Here is a 23,578-nt window from a genome sequence, read left to right as displayed (position 1 = left end):
GCTACTTATTGAATGGGTGAGGGAGAAAAAAAAAGTGAAAGATGACATTCAAAATATGAAAAAATGGTGGTACCATTACCAGAAATGGGGAAATTGGGAGGGCCCCAACTTAAGGGAAAGCTCTATATATATTGATGTGGAGATGCTAGTGATGCATGGTTAGAATAAGTCAGCAGCCAGCTAATTCTGTGGATACTAATGCTAAGCTGGAGGGACAATGTGGTATAATAAAATTTTATCTAAAATTATTCATTATCAGATTTCCAATTCTAGATCTTAGTAGCCTATGACCATGAGCTAATCACTTTGTTTTGCCATGTTAGTTTTCAAAACTGTAAAAAAGTTTAATATTTGCAGCAGTGCCTGGCACACAGTAAGCACTTAATAAATGCTTATTACCACCTTTACTTGACCTAACCTAGTGACACTGTAAAGAAAGTGCTTTGTCAAACATAAAAGTGCTAGAGAAATGAATTTATAGGATGTAGGAGTTACCTCAGGCTCCCTTAATTGGCGATGAAAAGCCTTCCCAATATAGTTCTAACCTACCTTTCCATTCTTTTGCATGCTGTATGATCCAAGCAAACTAAACTTCTTACCATTCCTCCCCCAGGGGACATTCTATGTCGTGTCCTTGGTACTTTTCCTGGAAAGTGAGTCTTCCTCACCGTAATTTGCTTCATAGCTCCTCTCAAACACCACCTCCTTCCTACATGAGGGTTTTTCAGATTCTCTCACTAGCCAGGACCTACTCCGCCTCCCAATTACACTTGTACAAGTACGTACAAGATAGATACACTTGCTACGGTCTCATTAGTTTGATCGGAAACTTCTTCGAGCCCCCTTCCCCAGTGCCTGGCACACTGTCGGCGCTAAATAAACGCTCCATGTGAGATCTGCAAAAGGTGAGTTTAGGTGGGGAAGGGTAGCAGCAGGAGGAAGCCTGGAGAAGCCCCGAGAACAAGACTGATAGGTCAGAGAAAGCCTGGCAGGAAGGAGACGGCGGGTGAGGTCTTGGCCTTGGCTCCTTAAGGGCTTCAGGCCCGGAAGTTTCGGGAGGGAAGGGGGAGCCGAAAGATTGTTTGAATAGTAAATTTATAAAACTCTTTGAACCCTTTCCGAGAGACTAAAGTTGGACGCTCTTCTTTCGAGGAGGAGCTAGGCCCGAACGTATATGTGATGATTCTAGGGGGTAATCTCTTGGGAAGACTGGAAGACCAAGGAGCGCGAGAGGCAGAAGGCACTAGTGAAGAGTAGGAGCTAGAGAGGATGAAGGAGCCTAGAAAGAGGAGCGAGAGAGGAGATTCTACGGGCCAGTTCCCGGATTTGCGTTGAAGCTCCTGGCAGCTGGGCTTCCCTAACAAGGTCTTGAGAGGATAAGAGTTAAGCCTAAATGAAAAGTGGAGCTGGACCGCCATTTCCCTCTCAAAAAAGTAAAAAAAAGACTCGCCCACCCCACGAGCGGGAAACCCACAACAGCCTCGATTAGCCCTAACCATTGGACGGAACCTCAGTCTATCTGAACAGTACGCCTCCTTGCTCGCGGGCGCTGTCCTCATTGGCGACCTTCTCACCAGCGCTAACTCCCATTGGTCTGTCCTCTTGTTTGTTCCGCTCTGGCGCGCAGAGGCAGGTGGAAAGTGGTGCCCATTCGCACCGCCCCCGGCCCGCGCACAAATCTGTTGGGTGTTGGGCCGGTAGGCCCCGCCTCCACGCGCCGTGTGCAAAAACAAACAGCCGTTAGCAAGGAGGCGAAGCGAGGCGGAGCCGTGTTAGAAGAAGACGCGCGATTGGGTGGCCGTAAGGGTTCAAACCAGCAAGGCGCGCAGGCATTGGCAGGGGTGAGCGCGCGGGGGGAGGCGGCTTATTGTCTGGGGCTCCGGTGGTGGCGGCGGTAGTTCCAGCGGCTGGAGCTAGGGATAGTGGCGACGGCGGCGGATCAATACTGCTGTTGGGGTCAGTGCGGGGACCTCGGGCTGGGGTGAAGCAGATCGGGCGCCGCGTCCTAGCGGAGGGAGCGACAACTACGCAACGTCGGGAGCAGCGCCGAGACCATGGTGAGGGCAGGTCTGGGCCGAGCCGGGCCGGAGGCGGGGAGCGGAGCCGAATGGGGCGGGGCGAGAGCGAGTTGGAGCTTCCCCTCCCCCGGCGGAGGGCTCGGACGCACTGGGATGCAGGTTGCCGGGATGGTTCTTGCGGGTTGCAAAGGGAGCCCCTAGAGGGCAGACGGGGCCAGCAAAGGGTCCGTCATCGGCGTTTGTCGCGCCCTGCGGCCAGGGGATGCGCGCATTACCTGTTGAGCCCGGAGTTTGCCGAGCGTCCTGTGTGCCTCTGGGGCTGCGCACTGAGCCCCAGCGTCCTTGCCCGGCTGAGCTCCCAACTTGGCCCAGGCCACGCCCCCCGGGGAGGGGGCTTTTAGAGCAGCCACTGGGCGGAACTGGAGTGCGAGAGGGATGTGACCCGGCTGTTAAATGAGTTGTTTTGAGTCAGCTCTAAGTGCTGGGGATGGATGCACTTTGTTTCCCTCGGTCCCAGAGGTCCCTTGCCAACCAAGCATTTGAACACACTCCCCTTGTAATTATCCGTACCTTGTCTATGATAAAACCTCACGTAAGCAACATGCAGGCTTCTTTCAACCAAACTGTTTACATCCGTGATCAAATAGTTGTGTTTTTTCATAAAAAGTGAAGAAAGGTAGGAAAACATGTCTATGATCATGATTTCAGGTGGTTGGTTTTTTTTTTTTTTTAAAGAAAATTTGGAGTTTGGACAGGGAAAGGACATAAATGTGCATTTCTATATTACTTGCCCGAAATATGAAGCCTTTGTTTTTGGGGTGGCCGACTCCTCTCCCGAAACGAATTAACCACATTTGATCTGTCTTCAGGAAGATGCTTGTATGTATATTGGCCCACAATGGTTTGAACTTATTCAGTGTTATCAGAAGATTTTTTTCTTGCCAAGGTGAAAAAAAAAGCTACTAAGGAGCTGCTGGAAGGACTTCTATGAAAATTATACATGTAGTTTTTAAGAAAGGCAGGAATTAACTTTGACTCCTCCAGAATGTATCTAAATTGTTTTTAAAGGATCGTCAAAATTAACAAAAGGCCACTGCTTCAGAAATGAAGTCTTTCACTCTTTGTATTTTGTTCATCTCATTTTTTCAAGAATCATTTATGAAAAAAGAGATAATTCTAAGACAAGAAGTCATGATTTTTTAAAAGCCAATTTGTTTTACTCCTAACTGTATACAAATTGCCCATCTCTTGGTAAGAAGAATATAGTTTTAATGTTGTTCTTTCAGCTATATTAAGAAGCTGGACAGAAAGATTTAAGAATAAAGTAGTTAAAGTAGACTATATATAGACTTTTTAGGGTTCTGTATTCATTTTTGTTACTTATGGCTATTTTAAAAACAACAACAAGCAGGGCACAGCCTGCCTTGAAATTGGAAATGCCTGGGTTCAGATTCCACTTCTGACACTTATGGCTGATAGACCCTGGGCAAGTCTCTACTTCTCAATTACAAGTTGCAGAAAATTGCTGATCTGCACTGGTAATGGAAATTCTTTAACAGAACTCTCAGTACTGATGAAATGATGAGTTTAGTATCCTCACTCCCAAATTGTAGCACTGTTTGTAGTCTTTGTATTTTAGAATTGAATAGCTGTCATTTTTTTTTCATTTTGATCCTTAGTTGGAAAAGGAACTTTAAATCAGAACTTAAGTATTAAGGGATCATTTATTTATTTATTTTTAGGATCATTCTTCATGATATTAGTTGACAATTATGAGTTTTGGAATATAATAAAGACAGTACTCGCCATATAGAATTGGACAAATATATAGGGAAATATTTAAAATAATAATAGAGTTTTACTTGCATAAAGAACCTTAGTCCAACTCCTCTCCTTAGATACTTATACTTTAATAAGTTGATATAGTACTTAGTTTTCAAATAATTTTCAGTGGTAGAAACCAAGACAATTTATATTTAATCAAATTTACTCAAACTAATAGTTTAGGAGATTACCTGGTAATTTCATAAGATCTTTTTAGCTAATCTCTAGTGATGCGTGTTGTATGGTAATACTTTATGAATATCAACTGTATTAGCATTACCAAATAATGAGGACTGTACTGAGTTGTCACTCTTGATTATAGCATTTTGTTCCAAACTGTGCCATTAGGGTCTGAAACTTAAGGAAAAGGAAAACTGATTTATATTGATATATCACTCATGTGTTCTTTGGGACAAATTAGAACATTTTGGTGTCCTGTTTTCATACTTTTGTAAAGTATCTACCTGTACCAGTTTAATGTCAGAATGGAAAGAAGAACCACAGTTGTAGAATCTACATTTCGAACTAATTGCTAAAGTCATAATTTTATATGAGTTTGATAGTAGCCTCTTCTGTCTCATTCAAGTTGGAATTAATATTTCCCTTGAGCCTAGTTTGTCTCAAAATTAGCACTTAAGTTAACAATGTACTTAGTACATTTCCCCCTTCAGATCAAGCTCAGATTGATCTTTTAATTCATCAGCTAAAATGTTCCCTATATTAGTTTTGCAGCCATAATAATCAACCTGTATAAAAACAAGTGAACAAAATGAGATTATACTGAGATGTTTTAGTTGTTTTGAAATGTTTACATATGATAGCGATTTTTAATATAATTTTTATATGCAACTTTTAACTTCAAAAAATTTGTGTGGTTTTTGTGGTAATGATAACCATTTTAAATAGAAACAGGGCAACAATAGGTACAAAGTCTCTGAAAATGCTAGTAAGTACATTTATCTAGGTACCCTTCTGTATAACTTAAATTTTATTTTATTAAAAGTGTACTTCATGGTACAAATTGAGAAGTTAGTGTTTGTTTATTTCATGACCTGTCTTGTATTCCTGTGCTTTGACAGTTTAAAGTTGTGTATAGTTTAAACTCATTTAGTTTGTGCCACCGCACCCAAATAATTTTATTGCCAAAATAATAGTATAAATCCTTTTGCTTAGAATAGTAAGATTATATTTGTCAAGAAAGATAAAATAAATTTTTTTAGCTTCAATAAAATAACAGATCATATAAGTAAGGGTATTACAGGTCTGTGAGTTAACCTGAGATATACAGGGTATTCAGAAGATTTAGTGAGCTTTTAAACTATTAAAGCATACAATTTCGCTTAGACTTTGAGGATTATTTATATATGTTTTGCAACATATGTTCCAAATTTATTTTCATATACATTATTTCATTTTTAACTGTGGGATTTCTCTGTGAGAGCACCCTAATTGAAATTTTAATTAAATGACTGCCCAGGATTTTATTAGTGGGAGGGCAGGAAAGGAACTTTAATGAAAGTTTAAATCTACCTGGAATCCAAACAAGATGATTCAATTTTGGAAGGAAAATAGAAAATAATTATTGAGTTTTTAATTGCATCTGATCACAACCTCAAACTTCAGCTCCCAAATGGATAATTATTTTGTTTACATTAAGACTGTAAACACTAATTTGTATTAATATAGGCAGAGTAAGCCCAGATAGTGTATTGACAAGTTTCCTTTAAAGTTTAATAGAGCTCTAAATGAACATCCTAATGCAAACACCAACAACATGGAAATAGGTTTTGATCTAAGACACATGTAATCCCCAGTAAAATTGTGCATCAGCTACAAAAGGGTGGGGGGAAAATAATATGATTCTTGTAACTAAGGAATAATACTCTAAATTGACTAAATAAACAAATTTTAAAAAAAGTTTAATAGAGATGTTAAGTAACTTTATGTGAAATTTAAGATTTGTATGGAAGTACAAAGAAAACAATAGGAGAAACATAGGGAAAAACTGCTAAGTTTTGTGTGTTGTATTTTATTTTCAGAAGTATAAAGAATTGTGATTATATTTAAGTTTATCATTTAAAACTTTTTACACAGTTGTTTTTTGAGTAAAGTATCATAAAGAGTTCTACATTTCCAGAGTTTATTAAGCTTTAAAATTCTTGAATATCAAATATAAATAGTTACTTTAATATATTTTATCTTTTCCCATTTTGATAATAGTTGTCTAAAGTAATATGTTTCATAATGCTTATTTTGGCTTTTGATTAGAAGGGGAGGCATCAGAAGAATATTCAAACAATTTCTCTAAGTAAATCCATAAGCCAAGTAGAAAAGGGAGAGAACAATATTTTGGGATAGTTTTAAGATTTAACTTTATTTTGTAAAATGCTAAATTTTATTTTATCACCTTCATTTCCAAATGTGCCCTCCCTACCCACTAAAATAATCCTTGTAACAGAATAAAAAGGAAGGGCAGCTCTAGGTAGCTTAGTGGATAGAGAACCAGGCCTGGAACCAGGAGGCCTTGTGTTCAAATGTGGTTGCAGATGCTTTCTAGCTGTAGGACCCTGGGCAAGTCACTGAAGCCTAAAAGTTTCACCAACGCTGACCTAGTCTTATAGCTCTTCTACCTTAGAACTTATACTTAGTATAGAATTCAAGAGCAGAAGGCAATGGCTTAAAAAAAATTATAAGAAAAGAAAGGGCAAGGGAATAGTTGGTCAGCAAAAGTAACATATCACTTTAGTGTCTCTTTGTTCCATCCCCACCACTGCAGAGAAGAGGTTTCATATTATCTAACATACAACTGGAAAGATTGAGAGGGAGGGTACACTATTTTTTTAGCAGTATACAATAAAACCATGTATATGAGTTCCCTGTTAAATATTCAGAAATAATTCTTTCTAAGTGACCATTACATTAAGTATTTTCATTTCTAGGCTGGAGGCAAAGCTGGAAAAGACAGTGGGAAGGCCAAGGCTAAGGCAGTGTCTCGCTCACAAAGAGCTGGACTACAGGTAATGTGTACAGAATTATATTTATTTTGAACCAATTCTTGAGTGGTATGTTATGAAACTTGATAAAGATGCATTTCTAATAAGTGTCCAGCAGACTTTTGGAAAGTCTGGGTTAGATATAATCTATTTAGGATATGGTGGCTAAGAGCATTGGACTTATTGACTTAGGAAGGCCTGGATTCTATTCCTATCTCAGTCACTAAGTAATATTGGGAAGTTACTGAATCATAGGTAGTACCTACCTTATAAGGTTGTTGTATGCATAACTATCAGCTAATATTACTACCATTGTGCATTTGGAGGTAATAGTTGAAGCCATGGGAAGAAGATGAGAGCATATATCTAGAACAGCAAGGACAGGAATGGTGCCTGGGGAAACTTTTTTAGGAGAAAGGAGAAAAAAAATCCAAGAAGAGTAGTAGGTCAGAAAGGAAAGGGAAGAACCAGAATAGTTCATGAAACCCAGGTAAGAGAACTTCTTAAAAAGGGGTGTGGTCAGTAGTGCCAAGTGCTGTTTGAAGCTCAAGATACAGAAGATATTGGAATCTTTTAAAGTATTGTTTCATCTGGGTGGTAGGAACAGAAGCCACAGTTAGACATTATAGGTCATAGGGAAATTATGCCCTTTTATTCAGAAAGTCTAACTCTAACTGAAAAGGAAGGAGGTAATACTAAAGCTAAAAGGATTAATATAATCAAGTTGAAGATTCCCTTTTCAGCTAAATTTAAGAGATATTTATATAAAGAACCCAATGGAGAGGAAGATTTGAAGATGCTAGAGAGAGGAGATACTCAATTTTTGATGTTTTGGGTCTTTTTTTTCTTTTTTCTTTTTAACTTAAAATGCACAAAATTCCTGAAGAGATTCCCTGTGAAACCATGAACCATCTCCATTTTATAACACTCTGGGTTTTTTTTTTTTAAGTCTATAATAAATTACTCACTTGTTTAAAAAACTGTCCTGCTTGTTTTTCTTCCTTCTGAATTTCTGTTCTCTTTACAATTTTAAAAATGTTTCAAGAGGACAACACTGGGGGAGGGTGGCAATTATTATTATTGCTAATATCTTCTTTCTCTTCCCCCATTAAACAACCAAGAGAAAGAAAAATAAATTAAAAACCTTGTAAGAAATAAACACAATCAAGCAAAACGAATCTACACCATGGCCATGTCCAAAAATGTATGTCTTTTTGAGCTTTGAGTCCTCCTGTATCAGGAGGTAGGTAGCATGTTTCACCATAGATCCTCTGGGGATATGGTTCCATTGCACAGATGGAGTTCTTAAACCTTTCAAAAAAATTTTTTAATGATATTATACTTATATAAAATGATGTTCTTCCATTCACTTTATTTATTTGTTTGTTTTTATTTTTTTTAAACCCTTATCTTCTGTCTTGGAGTCAATACTGTGTATTGGCTCCAAGGCAGAAGAGTGGTAAGGGCTAGGCAATGGGGGTCAAGTGACTTGCCCAGGGTCACACAACTGGGAAGTGTCTGAGGCCAGATTTGAACCTAGGACCTCCTGTCTCTAGGCCTGACTCAATCCACTGAGCTGCCCTCTCTTCCATTCACTTTATTCTCTTATTACCACCCAGGATTTTCTGCATTTAACTTTTTCATTATTTGACATGTCTTAGGATTCAATAATATTTCATTACATTCATATACTACAATTTGTTCAACCATTACTGCACACTCCCTTGTATTTTGTTTTTACTTTCCTCTTCCTTTTTTTATTCTAGAAGAGATGTTTGAACAATTCACATTTACATAGCATTTTGAATTTTACAGCATTTTTCCCCCCTAATAATAGCCTTATGTAGTAGGTAGTTACAAGTATTATTTACCCATTTTACAAATTGCTGAGGATTAGCTAGGTTAAGGGGCTAGCCTACTATTTATTCGGCTAGTAACAGAATCAGGACTCAAACCCAGGGTTGTTGTTTCTTTGTTTTTTTTTGTTTGTTTTTGTTTTTTTTTTTTACCCAAGTCTGGCACTCTTTCCACTACATCATACTGCCTTTCTTTCTTGAAATAAAAAAGAAATGATGAAATGGAACATTGGTAGAGAAATTAGCTTTGGGAATGGAGAAAGGACCCAATAAATAGTTACAAACAAGAATGGGAATTATTCAACCAGTGAATCTTGGACCGAGTACACTTCTTTTAGATGAGCTATCCCCCATCATTGGGTTAGTTCTTCATAAGTAGGGGACTATACTTTTTCTTGTATCTTCAATACTTAATATAGTTCCTGGCACATAATATGTGCTTTTAAAATGCTCGTTGACTTAATTAATAAAGAAAAGACCCAAGAAAGGAAAGGGAGTATCCTTTACTATACTTCTGATCCAGTATTCTGTCGCCAGCCCCTGCAAGGACTCTGCTTAAGCATCAATCCTCCCTTACCTTACTTCACAAACAGTGCTTTTTTTTTGTTTGTTTGGTATGTTTTGTTTTTCAGGAAAAACTATATTAGTGACTAAGGAAAGGAAGATTTAAAAAGAAATGGGACTAGTTGATAGATTGGAATAGATGAGTTATAAAGGATGGGAATCTTATTTTTAAAAATCTCTAAACTAGGAATGGTCTACATAACTTTATAGAGTCAACTACCTCATGTTTCTTTTTTTTTTTTAAACCCTTACCTTCAGTCTTAGAATCAATACTATGTATTGGTTCCAAGGTGGAAGAGTGATAAGGGATAGGCAGTGGGGGGTTAAGTGACTTGCCTAGAGTCACACAGCTAGGAAGTGTCTGAGGCCAGATTCAAACGTAGGACCTCCGATCTCTAGGCCTGGCTCTCAATCCACTGAGCCACCTAGCTGCCTCCCTATTTCTATTTAATTATCATCTAAACCTGACCTTGACCATGTGATCTAGTAGAGTTAAGAGTTTATTTGTTTTGTTTTTTACTTTCAGTTCCAAATCCACTCCCTCTTTAAGAAGGCAAGAATTATAATTCCCATCATACATATGAAATTTAATAAAATATTTCCACAGTAGCCATATTTGGGGAGGGAAAGGCAAGAAAAATAAAAGTGAAAAAAGTTGTTTCATTCTGTTTCATTGAATTATCAATGCTCTCTGAAAGCTGATGGCATTTTAATTATGAGTCCTTCAAAACTGTTATAGTTCAGAGTGTTGCTAAGTTTTCCATAGTTGATTCCACAGAACAATATTGTAATATTGCTATTACTATATACATAGTGTTCTTCTAGTTCTGATCATTTCACTTTGCATTGATTCATACAAGACTTCCCAGGTTCCTCTGAAACCATCCTGCTCATCATTTCTTATAGCTATTCTTATAGATATTCCATCACAATACCAAAACTTGTTCTGCCATTCCTCAAATGATGGGTGTCCCCTCAGTTTCCAATTCTTTGCCACCACAAAAAGGGTTGCTAAAAATATTTTTTAACATATAAGTCCTTTTCCTTTTTTCTCTGATCTCTTTGGATTATTGGGTTTGTTGGGACAGAGAGTATACAGTTTTATAGCTCTTTGGGCATAGTTCAAAATTTTCATCTAGAGTGGTTAGACCAGTTCACAACTCTACCAACATTGCATCAGTGTCTTAGTGTTTTTCCATGACCCTTCCAGCATTTGTTATTTTCCTTAATTGTTATGTTAGCCAATCTGATGGGTGTGAGTTGGTATACATTCTTCAGAGTGATTTGTAATATGCATTTAATTTTTTTTTTTAAACTCTTACCTTCCGTCTTGGAGTCAATACTGTATATTGGCTCCAAGGCAGAAGAGTGGTAAGGGCTAGGCAATGGGGGTCAAGTGACTTGCTCAGGGTCACACAGCTAGGAAGTGGCTGAGGTCAGATTTGAACCTAGGACCTCCCATCTCTAGACTTGGCTCTCAATCCACTGAGCTACCCAGCTGCTCCCTGCATTTAATTTTAAAATGACTATTAATAGCTTTTATATCTTCTAAAAACTGCCTTTTCATTTCCTTTTACCAAATATCAATTGGGGAATGGCTCCTGTTTTTTATAAATTTGACTCAGTTCGGAAATGATGTCTTTATCAAGGAAACTTACTATTAAAATTTTTTCCCAAGTTTCCTACTTCTACTTTTGACTGCATTGGTTTTGTTTATGCAACATTTTTCATGTAATCAATATTTATGCAGCCTTTTTTAGTTTTCATGTAATAAAAAAAAGAAACATTTATCTCCTGTGATAGTCTCTCTTTCTCTCTCTCGCTCTCTCTTCTCTCTCTCTCTCTCTCTCTCTCTCTCTCTCTCTCTCTCTCTCTCTCTCTCTCTCTCTCTCTCTCTCTCTCTCTCTCTCTCTCTCTCTCTCTCTCTCTGTCATGAACTCTTCCCTTATCCATAGATCTGACAGGATAAATTTTCCATGCTCCCTTAATTTGTTTATGCTATCATTTTTTTAAACTCTTATCTTCCATCTTAGAATTAATACTGTGTATTGGTTCCAAAGCAGAAGAGTGGTGAGAGCTGGGCTATAGGGGTTAAATGACTTGCCTAGGGTCATACAGCTAGGACATATCTGATATATCAAATCTGATAGATTTGAACCCAGGACCTCCCGTCTCAAGGCCTGAATCTCAATCTACTGAGCTACCTAGCTATTCCCTGCTATCACTCTTTATGTCTAAATTATGCGCCCATTTTGAACTTATGATATCCAATGTGGGATGCTGGTTTAGGCCTAGTTTCTGCCAGACTTGCTTTCCAGTTTTGGGGTTTTTTCTTTCTTTTTTTTTTTAAAGAGAAGAATCTTGTGGAACAGCTGGGTAGCACACTGGATAGAGCATCAGGCCTGGAGTCAGGAGGACCTGAGTTGAAATCTAGCCTCAGGCACTTACTGGCTGTATGACTGGGCAAGTCACTTAACCCTGATTGTCTAATCCTTGCTGTTCTTCTGTCTTAGGAGGGGGATAGCTGGGTAGCTCAGTGAATTGAGAGCCAGACCTGTTTGACTCTGGTCCTTACCACTCTTCTGCTTTGGAACCAATATACCGTATTGATTCCAAGATGGAAGGTAAGGGTTTAAAAAAAGAAGAAGAATTGATACTAAGACAGAAGGTATGGGTTAGAGGGAAAAAAGCCTTGAACAGGATTAAATTTGGTATATTGTCATGAGTTGCCTTCCCCTCCCTGCTTTTTATTTCTTGATAAACTTTATTCCTCTGAAGTAGGAGTAAAGACAGAATATATGAAAACAGTTGACTAAAAGGAGGGAAAATGAGAGACTTTATATCTCATGGCTCTGCTTCACAAATATAATGGGAAGTGCACTAGATTTGGAATTAGTACAATTGAATTTAAATCCAGGCTTTACCTCTTACTATGTGACCTTGTACAAGTCACTCAACTCCCCTGTGCCTTGGTTTCTATATCTGCAAAATTTAGGAGTTTGAACTAAATGGCCTCCAAAGGTCCCTTCCAGATTTAAGTTTGTTTCTATGGGATCTTCTAATACTAAATATGTGTTCTCAGCAAAATAGGCGGGAAATAGGATAAGGGAGGCTTGGAAATGGTGACTCTAGGGTATATGTTAGGGAATCAACAAAAGTTGATAAGATTATTGAGCAGTGTTGAATGTCCAATTGATCATGAATTTTTTCATGACTGTCAGACATGAAAAATCAGTCAGTAAATATTGAGCACATTCTGTTTGTCAAAACAGCAAAAACAGTCTCTGCCCTAAAATATTTAGTAAGATATATATAGAGTAAGTAGAAGGTAACCTTGAAGGCAAGACTTTGCCATTTAAAGGATTTGCAAAAGGTTCCTGCAGTAGGTGACATTTGCTCTGAGTCTTGAAGGAAGCTAAGGATTCTAAGAAGTGTCAACATGGAAATCTAGAAATCCCCAGTTTATTTAGTTTGAGGGTAGAAACCCCAGGTTTTGACCTTGTCCCAGGAGAGGTTTCCCCCTGAGGGAAGGTCCCTCTTCACCAGACAATAGACATCCACTTCAGCTTTGGCGCAATAGGTAGTGCGTCAGTCTCGCAAGCTGAAGGTCCCGAGTTCGATCTTCGGAAGGAGGGTGTGATATACTGGGAAAGGCTTTTGGAGACAAGAGCTACTTGACTTCAGATGGGGTTTACCTCCCCACCTGAAGTGGATGTCTAGTCTATTGTCTGGTGAAGTGGGACCTTCCCTCAGGGGGAAACCTCTCCTATGACAAGGTCAAAACCTGGGGTTTCTACCCTCAAACTAAATAAACTGGGGATTTCTAGATTTTCATGTTGACAGAAGCAAGAAATTTGGAGGGAGGAAGCATTATAAGAATGCATGGGGATGACTAAGTGGCAGAGAAAGAAAATTGAACTATCATGAGTGAGGAATAGCAGTTTTAGATGTCAAAAGATTTCATACATGATACTAAAGATAATGAGCTACTAGAATATATTGAGTAAGGGGGTGAATTAATGTGATCAGACTCATCGTATAGGGAATCACTTCTGGGGGCTAAGTGGGAGATGGATTGGAATAAGGACTTGAGACAAGAAGACACAATTAGAAGACATTGCAGTAAGAGAGAGAGAAGTGATAAGGACCTGAACTAGTGCAGTAGCTCTACAATAAGGGGACACATGACACATAAGATGTGTCATGGAGCCAGAAAGGACAGAATTTGGCAATGGAGTGTATGTCACAGTTAGGGGTAGAAGATATCACTAAGACTTTCAAACTGAGTAATTAGGAAGATAATGGTGCCCTGGACAGAAAGAGGGGAGGGTTTGGAACAAAAAACAATGAGTTCTGTTTTGGAGATGTTAAATCTGAGTACATCTAATTCAAGATATTCATTAGGCATGGTGATTTGGGACTAGAATTCAGGAGAGAGGTTAGAGCTGAATAATTCAACCTGGAAATAATCTACTTTGTACCTGTGGAAGCTGATGAGATTTTAATTCAATTTAACAAGCATTAAGCACAGATGCTTGATGTATAGGTGTTGAAGGAGCCAAAATTAAAATAGTCCCTGCCCTCATAGATCTTATAGCCTACCAGGGATCAATAGCATTGTTTTGGAGCACCTAGGTAACAGTGGATAAGAGAGTCAAAGCCTGGAGTTGGGAGGACGTTGCTTCAAAAGTGATCTTGGACACTTCCTACTTGTGTGACCCTGGGCAATACACTTAACTCCAATTATCCAGCCTTTACTGCTCTTCTGCCTTGGAATCTATACTTAGTAGGTATGGGGGTTTTTTGTGGTGTTTTTTTTTTGTGTTTTTTTTTGTTTTTTTAGAAAGAAAGTAAAAGAAAATAGTGTTTCAAAAATAAGTAAACACAAAATAATTTGGAGAGAAAGAAAGGGGAGCAACAATTAGATTGGTCAAGAAGGGTCTTATTTGAGAAGAGAGGGACTCTTCTGCTCAAGTAATACGCCATAGAGCTCTGACACACTTATTGGAGAAATGTAGTGCCCTCTGCTATATTGGACCTCTTTTTCTTTTCCATCATCCCATTTCTAAAGAAGAAGAAGATAAAACATCTTTTCTCCTTGCTAATTCAGTCTCTAGTCCTAACCTTCACAGTTAGGGCCCAGGAGCAATTAATTGCCAAAAGGATTAATCTGAAATACTTAACTTTTTAATAGCTGAACGGTTTTCTCTTTTTGTGTTTTATTCCAATTATTTTTCTAACATTTTATTCTAAAGAAATAAAATATGCAGTAACCTAACTTTTTTAAGTGCTTTATAATTGAGATTGTTTCTGTTTCAGTTCCCAGTGGGCCGTATCCATAGACACTTGAAGACTCGTACCACAAGCCATGGACGAGTGGGTGCTACTGCTGCAGTATACAGTGCTGCAATTCTGGAGTATCTTACTGCTGAGGTTTGTGAAGGTTTTCTTCAGTATTACTAGTCAATAAACATTTATTAAGCACATTGTACTATGTCTAATACATCTCTAGTCTCCAAATGTCATGAATTAGGTATTGGTAATGTAGAGCATGCCTGCCAAACTTGGCATATATACAAGCTGATTTTTTTTTAATCTATTTCCCAATTGGCAAAATGCTGCCCACTATCTCATTTCCCATATGTGCTCATATGCACACAAATCCCTGCTGCCCTACTAAGAAGACCCTCTACTCACAGGTTTTATTTAAACAATCATTTGTAATTCATTTGTTAGGACCTCAATTCATTTTATGCCACATAATCCCAGGTTACCCTACAAAAATAACTAATTGGTAATCACTAACTTTTATGTAGCACTTACCATGTGATAGGCACTGTGCTAAAATATCTATTTAGTCCACAATTTAATGGGGTGCTTACGTTTGTGATGGGGGGAAACAGTATCAAAATGGTTTTTAGATTAAACATAATGAGGAATTGTTTTATCTCGAGCTGGTGCTTGAAGAAAAGCAGATTTAATTATTCCACAGGTCAAACTCTGAACACCTTCAATTGGCTGAAACAAAGCTGTGCATACTGAAATGATCAAAGAAAAGGGGGTTCCTTCAGTTGCTGAAATAGCTTTAAAAAAAAAAATGAACCTGGACGTTTTTGTATTTCCTAATGTTTCCAAATCTGGTTTTAAGATTTTTGGTGATTGGGTTCTAGAAAAATGAGAGCTTATCTTGTAGCATTTGAGACAAATATATTTGTGTACACTTTTTCTTTTTTAAACCCTTACGTTCCATCTTGCAATCAATACTGTGTATTGGCTCCAAGGCAGAAGAGTGGTAAGGGCTAGGCAATGGGGGTCAAGTAACTTGCCCAGAGTCACACAGCTGGGAAGTGTCTGAGGTCAGATTTGAACCCAGGATCTCCCATCTCTAGGCCTGACTCTCAGTCCACTGAGCCATCCAGCTGCCCCCTATGTAAGCTTTTAAAGTTTCATAAAAAGGTCACAGCAAGCCATATTTTAAGAGTCCAAGATTCCTCCCTAGATTATTTTGAGATTAAAGATCACTGTAAATCAGCATAAGGATATATATGTATAATTTTTATTTGACTTGTTAACCCCTTTTAGCAACTTCTCTAAGTGTAGCCTTATTTGTTGAATAGTAAATATTTTTCCAAGTTCAGCTGTGGATGTTATCTTTAAAAGGTATTCATTACACTTTTTACTTAATGGAATCATTTTGATGAGCTTCTTTCTGCAAAAATATTTTTTAAACTGTATTAGAAAGCTAACCAAGGATAATTATTTTGAAAAGCACTTTAGCACAATGGTCAGGACTGCGCTTGGATCTAGGAAGAACTTGAATTCAGAGTTGTTCTCTAATGTTTGCTAGCTCCATAAGCATGAGTGAATGAGTCATTTAACCCTACTCATCCTTAGTTTCCTCATCTCTTAAAAAGAATCCACCTCAGTAGTATCCACCTCAGAAGACTGGGATTTAAATGAGATAAAGAGTTTATCAATCTCTTAAGTGCTGTATAAATGGCTGTTACTAATTACTGAAGCTTATTTAGGTAATGATGTGTATATGTACCTAGAAAAACCAAAAAGTCATCCCACTCTATTGAAATTCATTCAGTAAAAATTTATTAAGCACCACTGTGTCCAGCACTGTTCTAATAAAGCACATGATAAATGAATTTGGTAAATAATGTAAAACAAATCTATAAAAGTGCTAAAAGAAGAGGCTTTAGAAACAGCTGCCATTTATACAAATTATTTTTTAAATTAATTGAATGTTAATGTAAAGATAAATATATGATGCACAAAGAGAGCTATAAAACTTTAATGGCAGAAACAGATGAAGCTCTGAATAGGTAAAGAATGATTTCTTCTTTGGTTAAGAACTTTAAACATAGTAAAAATGACATTACTGCCTAAGTTAAAATGTAGGTTTATTGTAGTAGTAGTTAGAATAATAAAACTGTGGTACAGTATAGAACTATAACTCATGTTACTCTTAAAGCTACATAAAATTTGCCTTTGCTTTAAGCTTTTTTTTTTTTTAACCACTTCTATCTTAGGATCAATACCAAATATTAGTTGCAAGACAGAAGAGCAATAAGGGCTAGGCATTGGAGATTACGTGATTTAATTTAGGTTCACACAGCTAAGAAGTGTCTGATTTCAGATTTGAACCCACTCAATCCACTGAGCCACCTTGCTGCCTCCACTTTAAGCTTTTTATAGTTTAAAGCATTTCCTCACACTACCCTGGGAAGTCCAAATGTTACAAAGTATTGTAGCCATTTTACTGAAGAGAAAATGGCTCAAAGAGGTTAAGTGACTTGCCTGGGTTCACATAGACCCAACGTTGAATTCAAGTCTCTTGAAGGCTCAAGCTCATCATTCTTTACTATGTGCTAGGAATCAAAGGGATACCAGAAATAGATCCATATACATATAACATCTTAGTAACCTGATTAAAATAGGCAAATGAGTCATTTTAATTGGATTTTTGTGTTTTGCTTTTTGAAATTGCTTATACATTTTTCCAAATGGAAATGTGTCAGCTATAGGCCCCGTGGCAGCTCTAATGCTCAAAGTTAAGAAACAGTTTCCCCCTTCTCTCTGTACTCCATTAATCTCTGAGCATCCCAGATTTTCCCACAGGACCAGTGTGACAAGGAAAAGAAGAAAAACAGAAACACTAGCAGACAAGTAGAAGCATATTGCTGGAAAGGGCAAACATGAACCTTTTATGTTTGCCATAAGCATTAGGGGAGTGACTTAAAACCAGTAGTTCTTTCCTTGTCCATGTGAAGGTGGTGTTATTGGGTTGCTTGCCTCAAAAATTATTAATTACTGTAACAAATTATAAGTACAATTGTCCTAAGACTGTGCAGAGGAGATTTTTGATTATTGAAGCCCAGTAAAAAAAGTAAGGATAAGCTTTATTACATAGAAACTAAAACAAAAGTAATTGAATAATTAAAAGCAAAAATAATGTCTGCAAGCAAAATGGGGAAAAATATATATGAACTATTATAATATCCAGTCTAATGATCAAAAGCTGTGAACAGGCAGTTCATAAAAGCAAATAATAAGTAAAATTTTGAAAAATGTTCAGCCTTGCTATTAAGTGTAAAAATTAAAACACCTATGAGGTACCATGTCATATCCAATAAATTGTCCCCAAAAAAAGAATATGCAAATTTCTGAGAGTCATCTTTTAATGCTTAGAGTGCTAGTTAGGAAGACCTGAATTTAAGACCTTCCTCAAATACCATGCAACACTAGGAAAATGTCTTTACTTATTCATGCCCCTGGCAGCTCTCAAAGACTAGGTTGAAGAGCCCATCTTCCTTGGTAGAGGGAGCTTTAACTGCCTTGGTGCTCTTTACCAGTGAAATCACAAGTCCAGGTCTTTCTTCCCCGAAATGAAAACATGAAAGCTTGTGATTCATACAGCTGTGGAGAAAGAGGTACATTTATATTGTGGTGACAGTAAAAAAAATTAGTTGTCTTTCCAAAGAGCAATTTAATAATACAAAGGAAGATTGCAAAAACTATTGTACTCTTTGACCCAGTAGTCTCATTATTGGAAATATGGTCCAAGGGGAAAAGGCCTATTTGTACTGACATGTTTATAGTTACACTTAATAATCATCAAAAACTACAAACAGCCTGAAAGCTTGGGAATAGCAAAACTGGTGTGTCAACACTATGGAGTATATTCTGATGATAAAATATTTTAAAACTCTGGAATACAAAATAGAAAAATTAGATCCAGGAATATTTCATATACATTGAATTATAGCTTTTTTAAAAAAAGATTTAAGTTGTTTGTGTGTTTATATTTTTTAATTGGTTGTATAAAGTAATTTTTATTTTTAAAAAGAAATGTTTTTCAAATACAGATTATCAGTGCAAAGATTTGTTATTATATTGCTTTATACAACTAATCTTTACTTTTCTATTGCTATTTATTCATAGATTAGAAAAGAAATAGGAACTTTCTTGTCCTTTCAATTCCAAAATGACTTATTTTGGAATGGACCCATCTAAGGGGAAGGGGGGTGAATACATGTTAGAAGAAAGCTGATAAAAACTGGATTGTCTACTATAATAAATCCAGGTATTTGTGACTTTATTCAAACCCTTATTTGTGAGCACAATTGTTTTTTTTAAACAGTTCAGTCTAGTCCTGACATTTTATAGTTTGTTATCCTCACATTGTTTAGATACTCTTCAACTATTAAAGATTGACCATCCATATATTCAGAATATTGACAAGACGTGGTCAAATCCAGCCTCAGATACTTCCTAGCTGTATGACCCTGGCAAGTCACTTAACCTATTTGCCTTGGTTTCCTCATCTGTAACATGCACCAACTTCCCAGGGTTGTTGTGAGGATCAAATGAAACAATAATTATAAAGCACTTAGCCCAGTGCCTGGCACAGAATAAGCACTATATAAATATTAGCTGTTAACTTCATGCGTATAGTTATAGACCTTTTAGAAAAATCTTTTGTGTACTACATTCATTGCCTCAAATACCACATTAAGCTTCAAAGTATTTAGTTTCTCTGTGTTCTTAGCAATATTTTGTATCTTAGCATATATTGTATCATCTTTAGGAGTAAGTAAAAGAAATCTATGACACGATCTGATTCCTACTCTTAAGTAGCTTATAGTTCCTTGGGGCAGGGGAGACAAGTTCCTTTTGTTGTTGCTATATCAGACAGGAAAATTTAAAATAGTAGGAGTTTGGATTCCCTGCTAGAAGGGACCATCTAGTCCACCCCACCCTTGCGGTGGCAGTATCCCTTGTCCAAAGTCACCCCTATATGTACTAGGTGTCAGAGGTGACAAATGAGTTAAACTTGCCTGCAGATTCCATTGGGTCGTGGTCCTAAGATATAAATTTTAGCCAGTACTAGCAGACCTTAGATGATGGACTATAAATTAGGCCTCTTTGAAATACGAGTAGGGATTTGGCTAATTAAAGAAGGCATTTTAGGAGTTAGATGAGAATCCATAGGGCAGGCTGTACGTGTCTGAAATAAGTTCAGTGGGGGATAGACACTGGACCTGTGATTTCAATGCTATTGAGAACTTCTGGATGAGGAAACAACTACTAGCAAAAGGCAATACCTTCTCTGCAACTTACAGTGTTAAAAAGTTATCTAATACTGAAAGATTAAGTGACTTCCAGGGTCACCTAGGCAAGATGGATCAGAGCCAGGACTTGAAATTAGTTCTTCCTGGCTTTAAGGACAGCTCTCTGTTCACTTAACAGTAGTATCAGAGAGTACATATTGGGGGATAGTAGTGGAATGTTGGGTTGTGTGGGTATAATGGGGCCTTCCTTGAATGTTAGGATGAAATGATGCTTAGGCAGTGGAGGAACTTGTAAGAACTAATAGAGGACTATTGTGATAATCCATATGTGCAATGCCAGATTTAGATTATGGTTGTGGTAGCAATAAGAAATGAATAGGGCATCTAGGTGGCTCAGTGGATTGAGATAAGAGGTCTTGGGTTCAAATCTGGCCTAGACACATCTTGCCTATGTGACCTTAGATAGGTCACTTAACCCCCATTGCCTAGGCCTTACTGCTCTTCTGCCTTTGAACCAATATTTAGAATTGATTCTAAAACAGAAGGTAAGAGCTTTATAAAAAGAAGAAGAAATAAATAGAAAAAGGTAAATCCAAGAGATGTTTTAAGGGGAAAATCTGCTGGACTTTGCAAACAATTTGACATAGGCAGTGATGGGGAGGAACCAAAAATGATTTTAAAGGTTTCAAGCTGTCATCACTGAAGGAATTAAGGTATTAATAGAATTTGCCAAATTAAAAAAGGAATTTGTGGGACTATGGATTATATATGTACTTTCTGATTCAACACACCTTAAAATTACTTATGTAGTTTCTCTCACACTCAAATACATTTTTAAATATAGAATAATTGCACAGGAGCTGTGCTAATCTTCTCTGTTGTTCCAGTTATAGTATGTGTGCTGCCAAAGCAAGCACCAAAAATACATTTTTAACAAGAAAAAAATGTGTGTAATATTTTAAAAAATTAATTAATTTTTTTCTGTCCTGGTACTAAGTCACTCTGGAAGCTGCTATTAAGCTTCAAAGAGATGTTTTGTTCAATTCAGTGGATTTATGCTGACAGATGTAGTGCTTGTTTAATATTTTACAGATAAAGAATCAACCTTATTGTCTCCTTGCAAGTGCAAAGTAAGTCTCTTATCTCTAGAAATTCAGAGATTCAAATGAATAGAGGATTGTTTGGGATGGAGTAGATCTGGTCAAGTGGGGAGAGTGAGATAGGCTACTGCAAAAATTCCCTGTTTGGAAAGACAGAAACCATTCAGTGTTCAGGGAGCCAACCCAGCCTCTCAACCCAAGCAATATCTCTCATTCAGTTACTGAATTCTCTTAGTCCAAGGCCCCTTGCATAGGTGAGGGGTGGAGCTCTCCTTTCCTTTCTCTATTTCTTGTCCTGAAGGACAGCAAGGGGTTCCACCCACTTTTTTTTTCTTATGAAAAAGAAAAACATAATTAAACCCCCACCATAAAGGACTCTTCACTTGAATGTTATTTCTTTTGGCAAATCATACATTTATAACATTGCCTGTGCAACACACTGCTTCCAATAAAGTCCAGTTTTCTTAGAGATAGTTAATAATGTTAATCTGGGGTTGCTAAAGGGGCCACCAGGCAGCCTAGTAGATTGAGACTCAGGCCTGGAGGCCAGAGGCCCTGGGTTCAAATTTGGCCTCAGATACTTCCTGCTATGTGATCCTGGGCAAGTCATTAAACCCCATTTGCCTGGCCCTTGCCATTCTGCTTTGGAACCAGTAGTATAGATCCTAAGACAAGGTAAGGGTGTTTTTTTGTATGTTTGTTTTTAATAATTCTGATATGCTGGTATTAGGGATTTCAAAGGTCCACAGGAAGTTCCATATGAAGAGAAAAGACATTTGTTTAAAATGTAAAAAGGGGCTAGGAAAAAGTACACTATCCAGTTGTCAAATTGAAACACTGTTAGAATTTCATGTTCAAAACACATTCATTTAGCATTGAAATAAATGTTTAAGCAGATAGTTTTGGCCCTTGATAAATATAAAGACATCACTGATATTTAACTCAGAAGAACCTAATTAGGTGAACTAAAAACTATTATACCAACTGGAGAACTAACCAGAGACCTCTAATTAAAGGTGATTTTATCGAAGGAGTAATTATATCTGTTTTAATGCAAATTATCCATGTACCAAGAATCTTTGATTATAGGGAATTTCAGTCTCCAGACTTAGATAAGACAAGTCAATTACAACCTAGGGAATTGTCCTGAGGCACAGAAAGATTATGACTTGTCTGGGGTCACACAGCTGGGAGATAAATGGGAGGAGTAAGACTTGACCCCATATCTCTGATGGTCTGTGTTTTGTCCATTACTAATTGCCTAAAAGTAAACTGAATAAATAGGAGAGTGAATATAGACATTCATTTCAAAACTTTGACCTTTAAAGTTGTTTAGTGAAGGGGCACTAGGTATTATTATCTTACCAGTTATTTTCCTTGAACATGTACTTAATTAGTTTTGCTAGAGTTAATTATCTAAATAAACTTAGATTGTTTGGGGAGGTTTTTTGTTTTAAAGAACTAAGCATAATATAGTAGAAAAGGTAATGAATTTGGAGTCTTGAGGACCTGGGCTCAGATTCTGATTCTAATACTAAATACTTTGGTCACTTCTTTGGGTCTCAGTTTCTTCATCTCTAATCTAGGAGAATTGAACAAGCTGTCCTCTAAGGTCCCTTACAGCTCTAAATCTATTATCCTGTGGTTTTTGAAAGTATCAGATAAAATAATACATGGGAAAGTATAAAACCCTTTACAAACATAAAATAAAGCAGAATTTATTTCCTTAATTTATTTATGACTTTGTTGTATCCCCAAATTGTCATGATTTTTTAAAAAATCTTGATGTGAATTGGATTGTATGAATGATTGTAGCTTAGAATCATCTTCAATTTTCCTTAAATTATTTCATGAACAACTTTTATAGGTGCTGGAACTGGCAGGAAATGCTTCTAAGGATCTCAAAGTAAAGCGTATCACTCCACGTCACTTACAACTTGCAATCCGTGGTGATGAAGAGTTGGACTCCCTTATCAAGGCTACCATTGCTGGGGGTGGTATGTATTACCTTTTTAAAGGTAGAAGTTTGGGGTGTGTATACATATATTTATACGTATATATGACTGGCCATTAATCTGGTTGCATTTGAGTGACTGGTTTTATTGCTACTGTTGTTATTACTTCTAGATCTGTGATTTCACCTATGTGGGGAATTTCTAGAAATTCCCTCTACCAACTTATTTCAATCTTGTTCCTGAGGCATTTAAATATTAAGGCATTTGCTCATGCTCACATAACAGTTTGTCAAGAACAGGACTTAGTCTTGCTGACTAAGAAACCTGCCCTTTATCTACTATGCCATGTTGTTTCTCACAGCCTATTATCCAAGGCTAACTAGTCATTGTTAAGTAATTTTCCTTAAGTATATAGGTATGACCATGTGATTCCCTACTGTCAACTCCAATGGCTTTCCCTTTTCTATAGGATAAAATAAAACCCCTTCTGTTGAACTTCCTTTTTTTTTAATCATCTGTCTTACTAATAAGGGCAAAGGCTAGGTAAACAGGGCTTAAGTGATTTGTCCAGGGTCACACAACTAGGAAGTATCTGAGACTGGATTTGAATCCAGGTCCTCTTGACTCCAGGCCTGGTACCTAGCTGCCCCTGTTGAACTTTTAAAATCCTAGACAATCTGGCCCTAAC

General features: G+C 37.3%; 1 protein-coding gene and 1 long non-coding RNA gene across 10 annotated transcripts in view; one reads left to right on the top strand and one right to left on the bottom strand.

Annotated features, from left to right (window-relative positions):
* Positions 1-1,698, bottom strand: part of LOC103098898 (uncharacterized) — a 98,052-nt gene extending 96,354 nt beyond the window's left edge. For all 8 annotated transcript variants that reach the window (XR_008915448.1, XR_008915453.1, XR_008915447.1 and 5 more), the window contains exon 1: positions 1,575-1,698. This is a non-coding gene — a long non-coding RNA (uncharacterized LOC103098898). The remainder of the gene's footprint in view (positions 1-1,574) is intronic.
* Positions 1,699-1,744: 46 nt separating this feature from the next.
* The window catches only part of LOC100030264 (histone H2A.V), a 30,025-nt gene continuing 8,191 nt past the window's right edge, over positions 1,745-23,578 (top strand). The window contains exons 1-4 of one of the 2 annotated variants that reach the window (XM_007475886.3): positions 1,745-2,057; positions 6,782-6,859; positions 14,575-14,688; positions 22,803-22,932. In XM_007475886.3, coding sequence (XP_007475948.1) covers positions 2,055-2,057; positions 6,782-6,859; positions 14,575-14,688; positions 22,803-22,932 — 325 coding nt within the window. In that variant the 5' untranslated portion in view covers positions 1,745-2,054. Of the gene's footprint in view, positions 2,058-6,781; positions 6,860-14,574; positions 14,689-22,802; positions 23,386-23,578 lie in introns of those variants that run through there. The other variant, XM_056813058.1, reaches the window with a different exon arrangement.

This window comes from Monodelphis domestica, chromosome 1 (assembly GCF_027887165.1).
Source record: "Monodelphis domestica isolate mMonDom1 chromosome 1, mMonDom1.pri, whole genome shotgun sequence".
Lineage (NCBI taxonomy): Eukaryota > Metazoa > Chordata > Mammalia > Didelphimorphia > Didelphidae > Monodelphis > Monodelphis domestica.
This window is presented reverse-complemented; position numbering and strand designations above follow the sequence as displayed.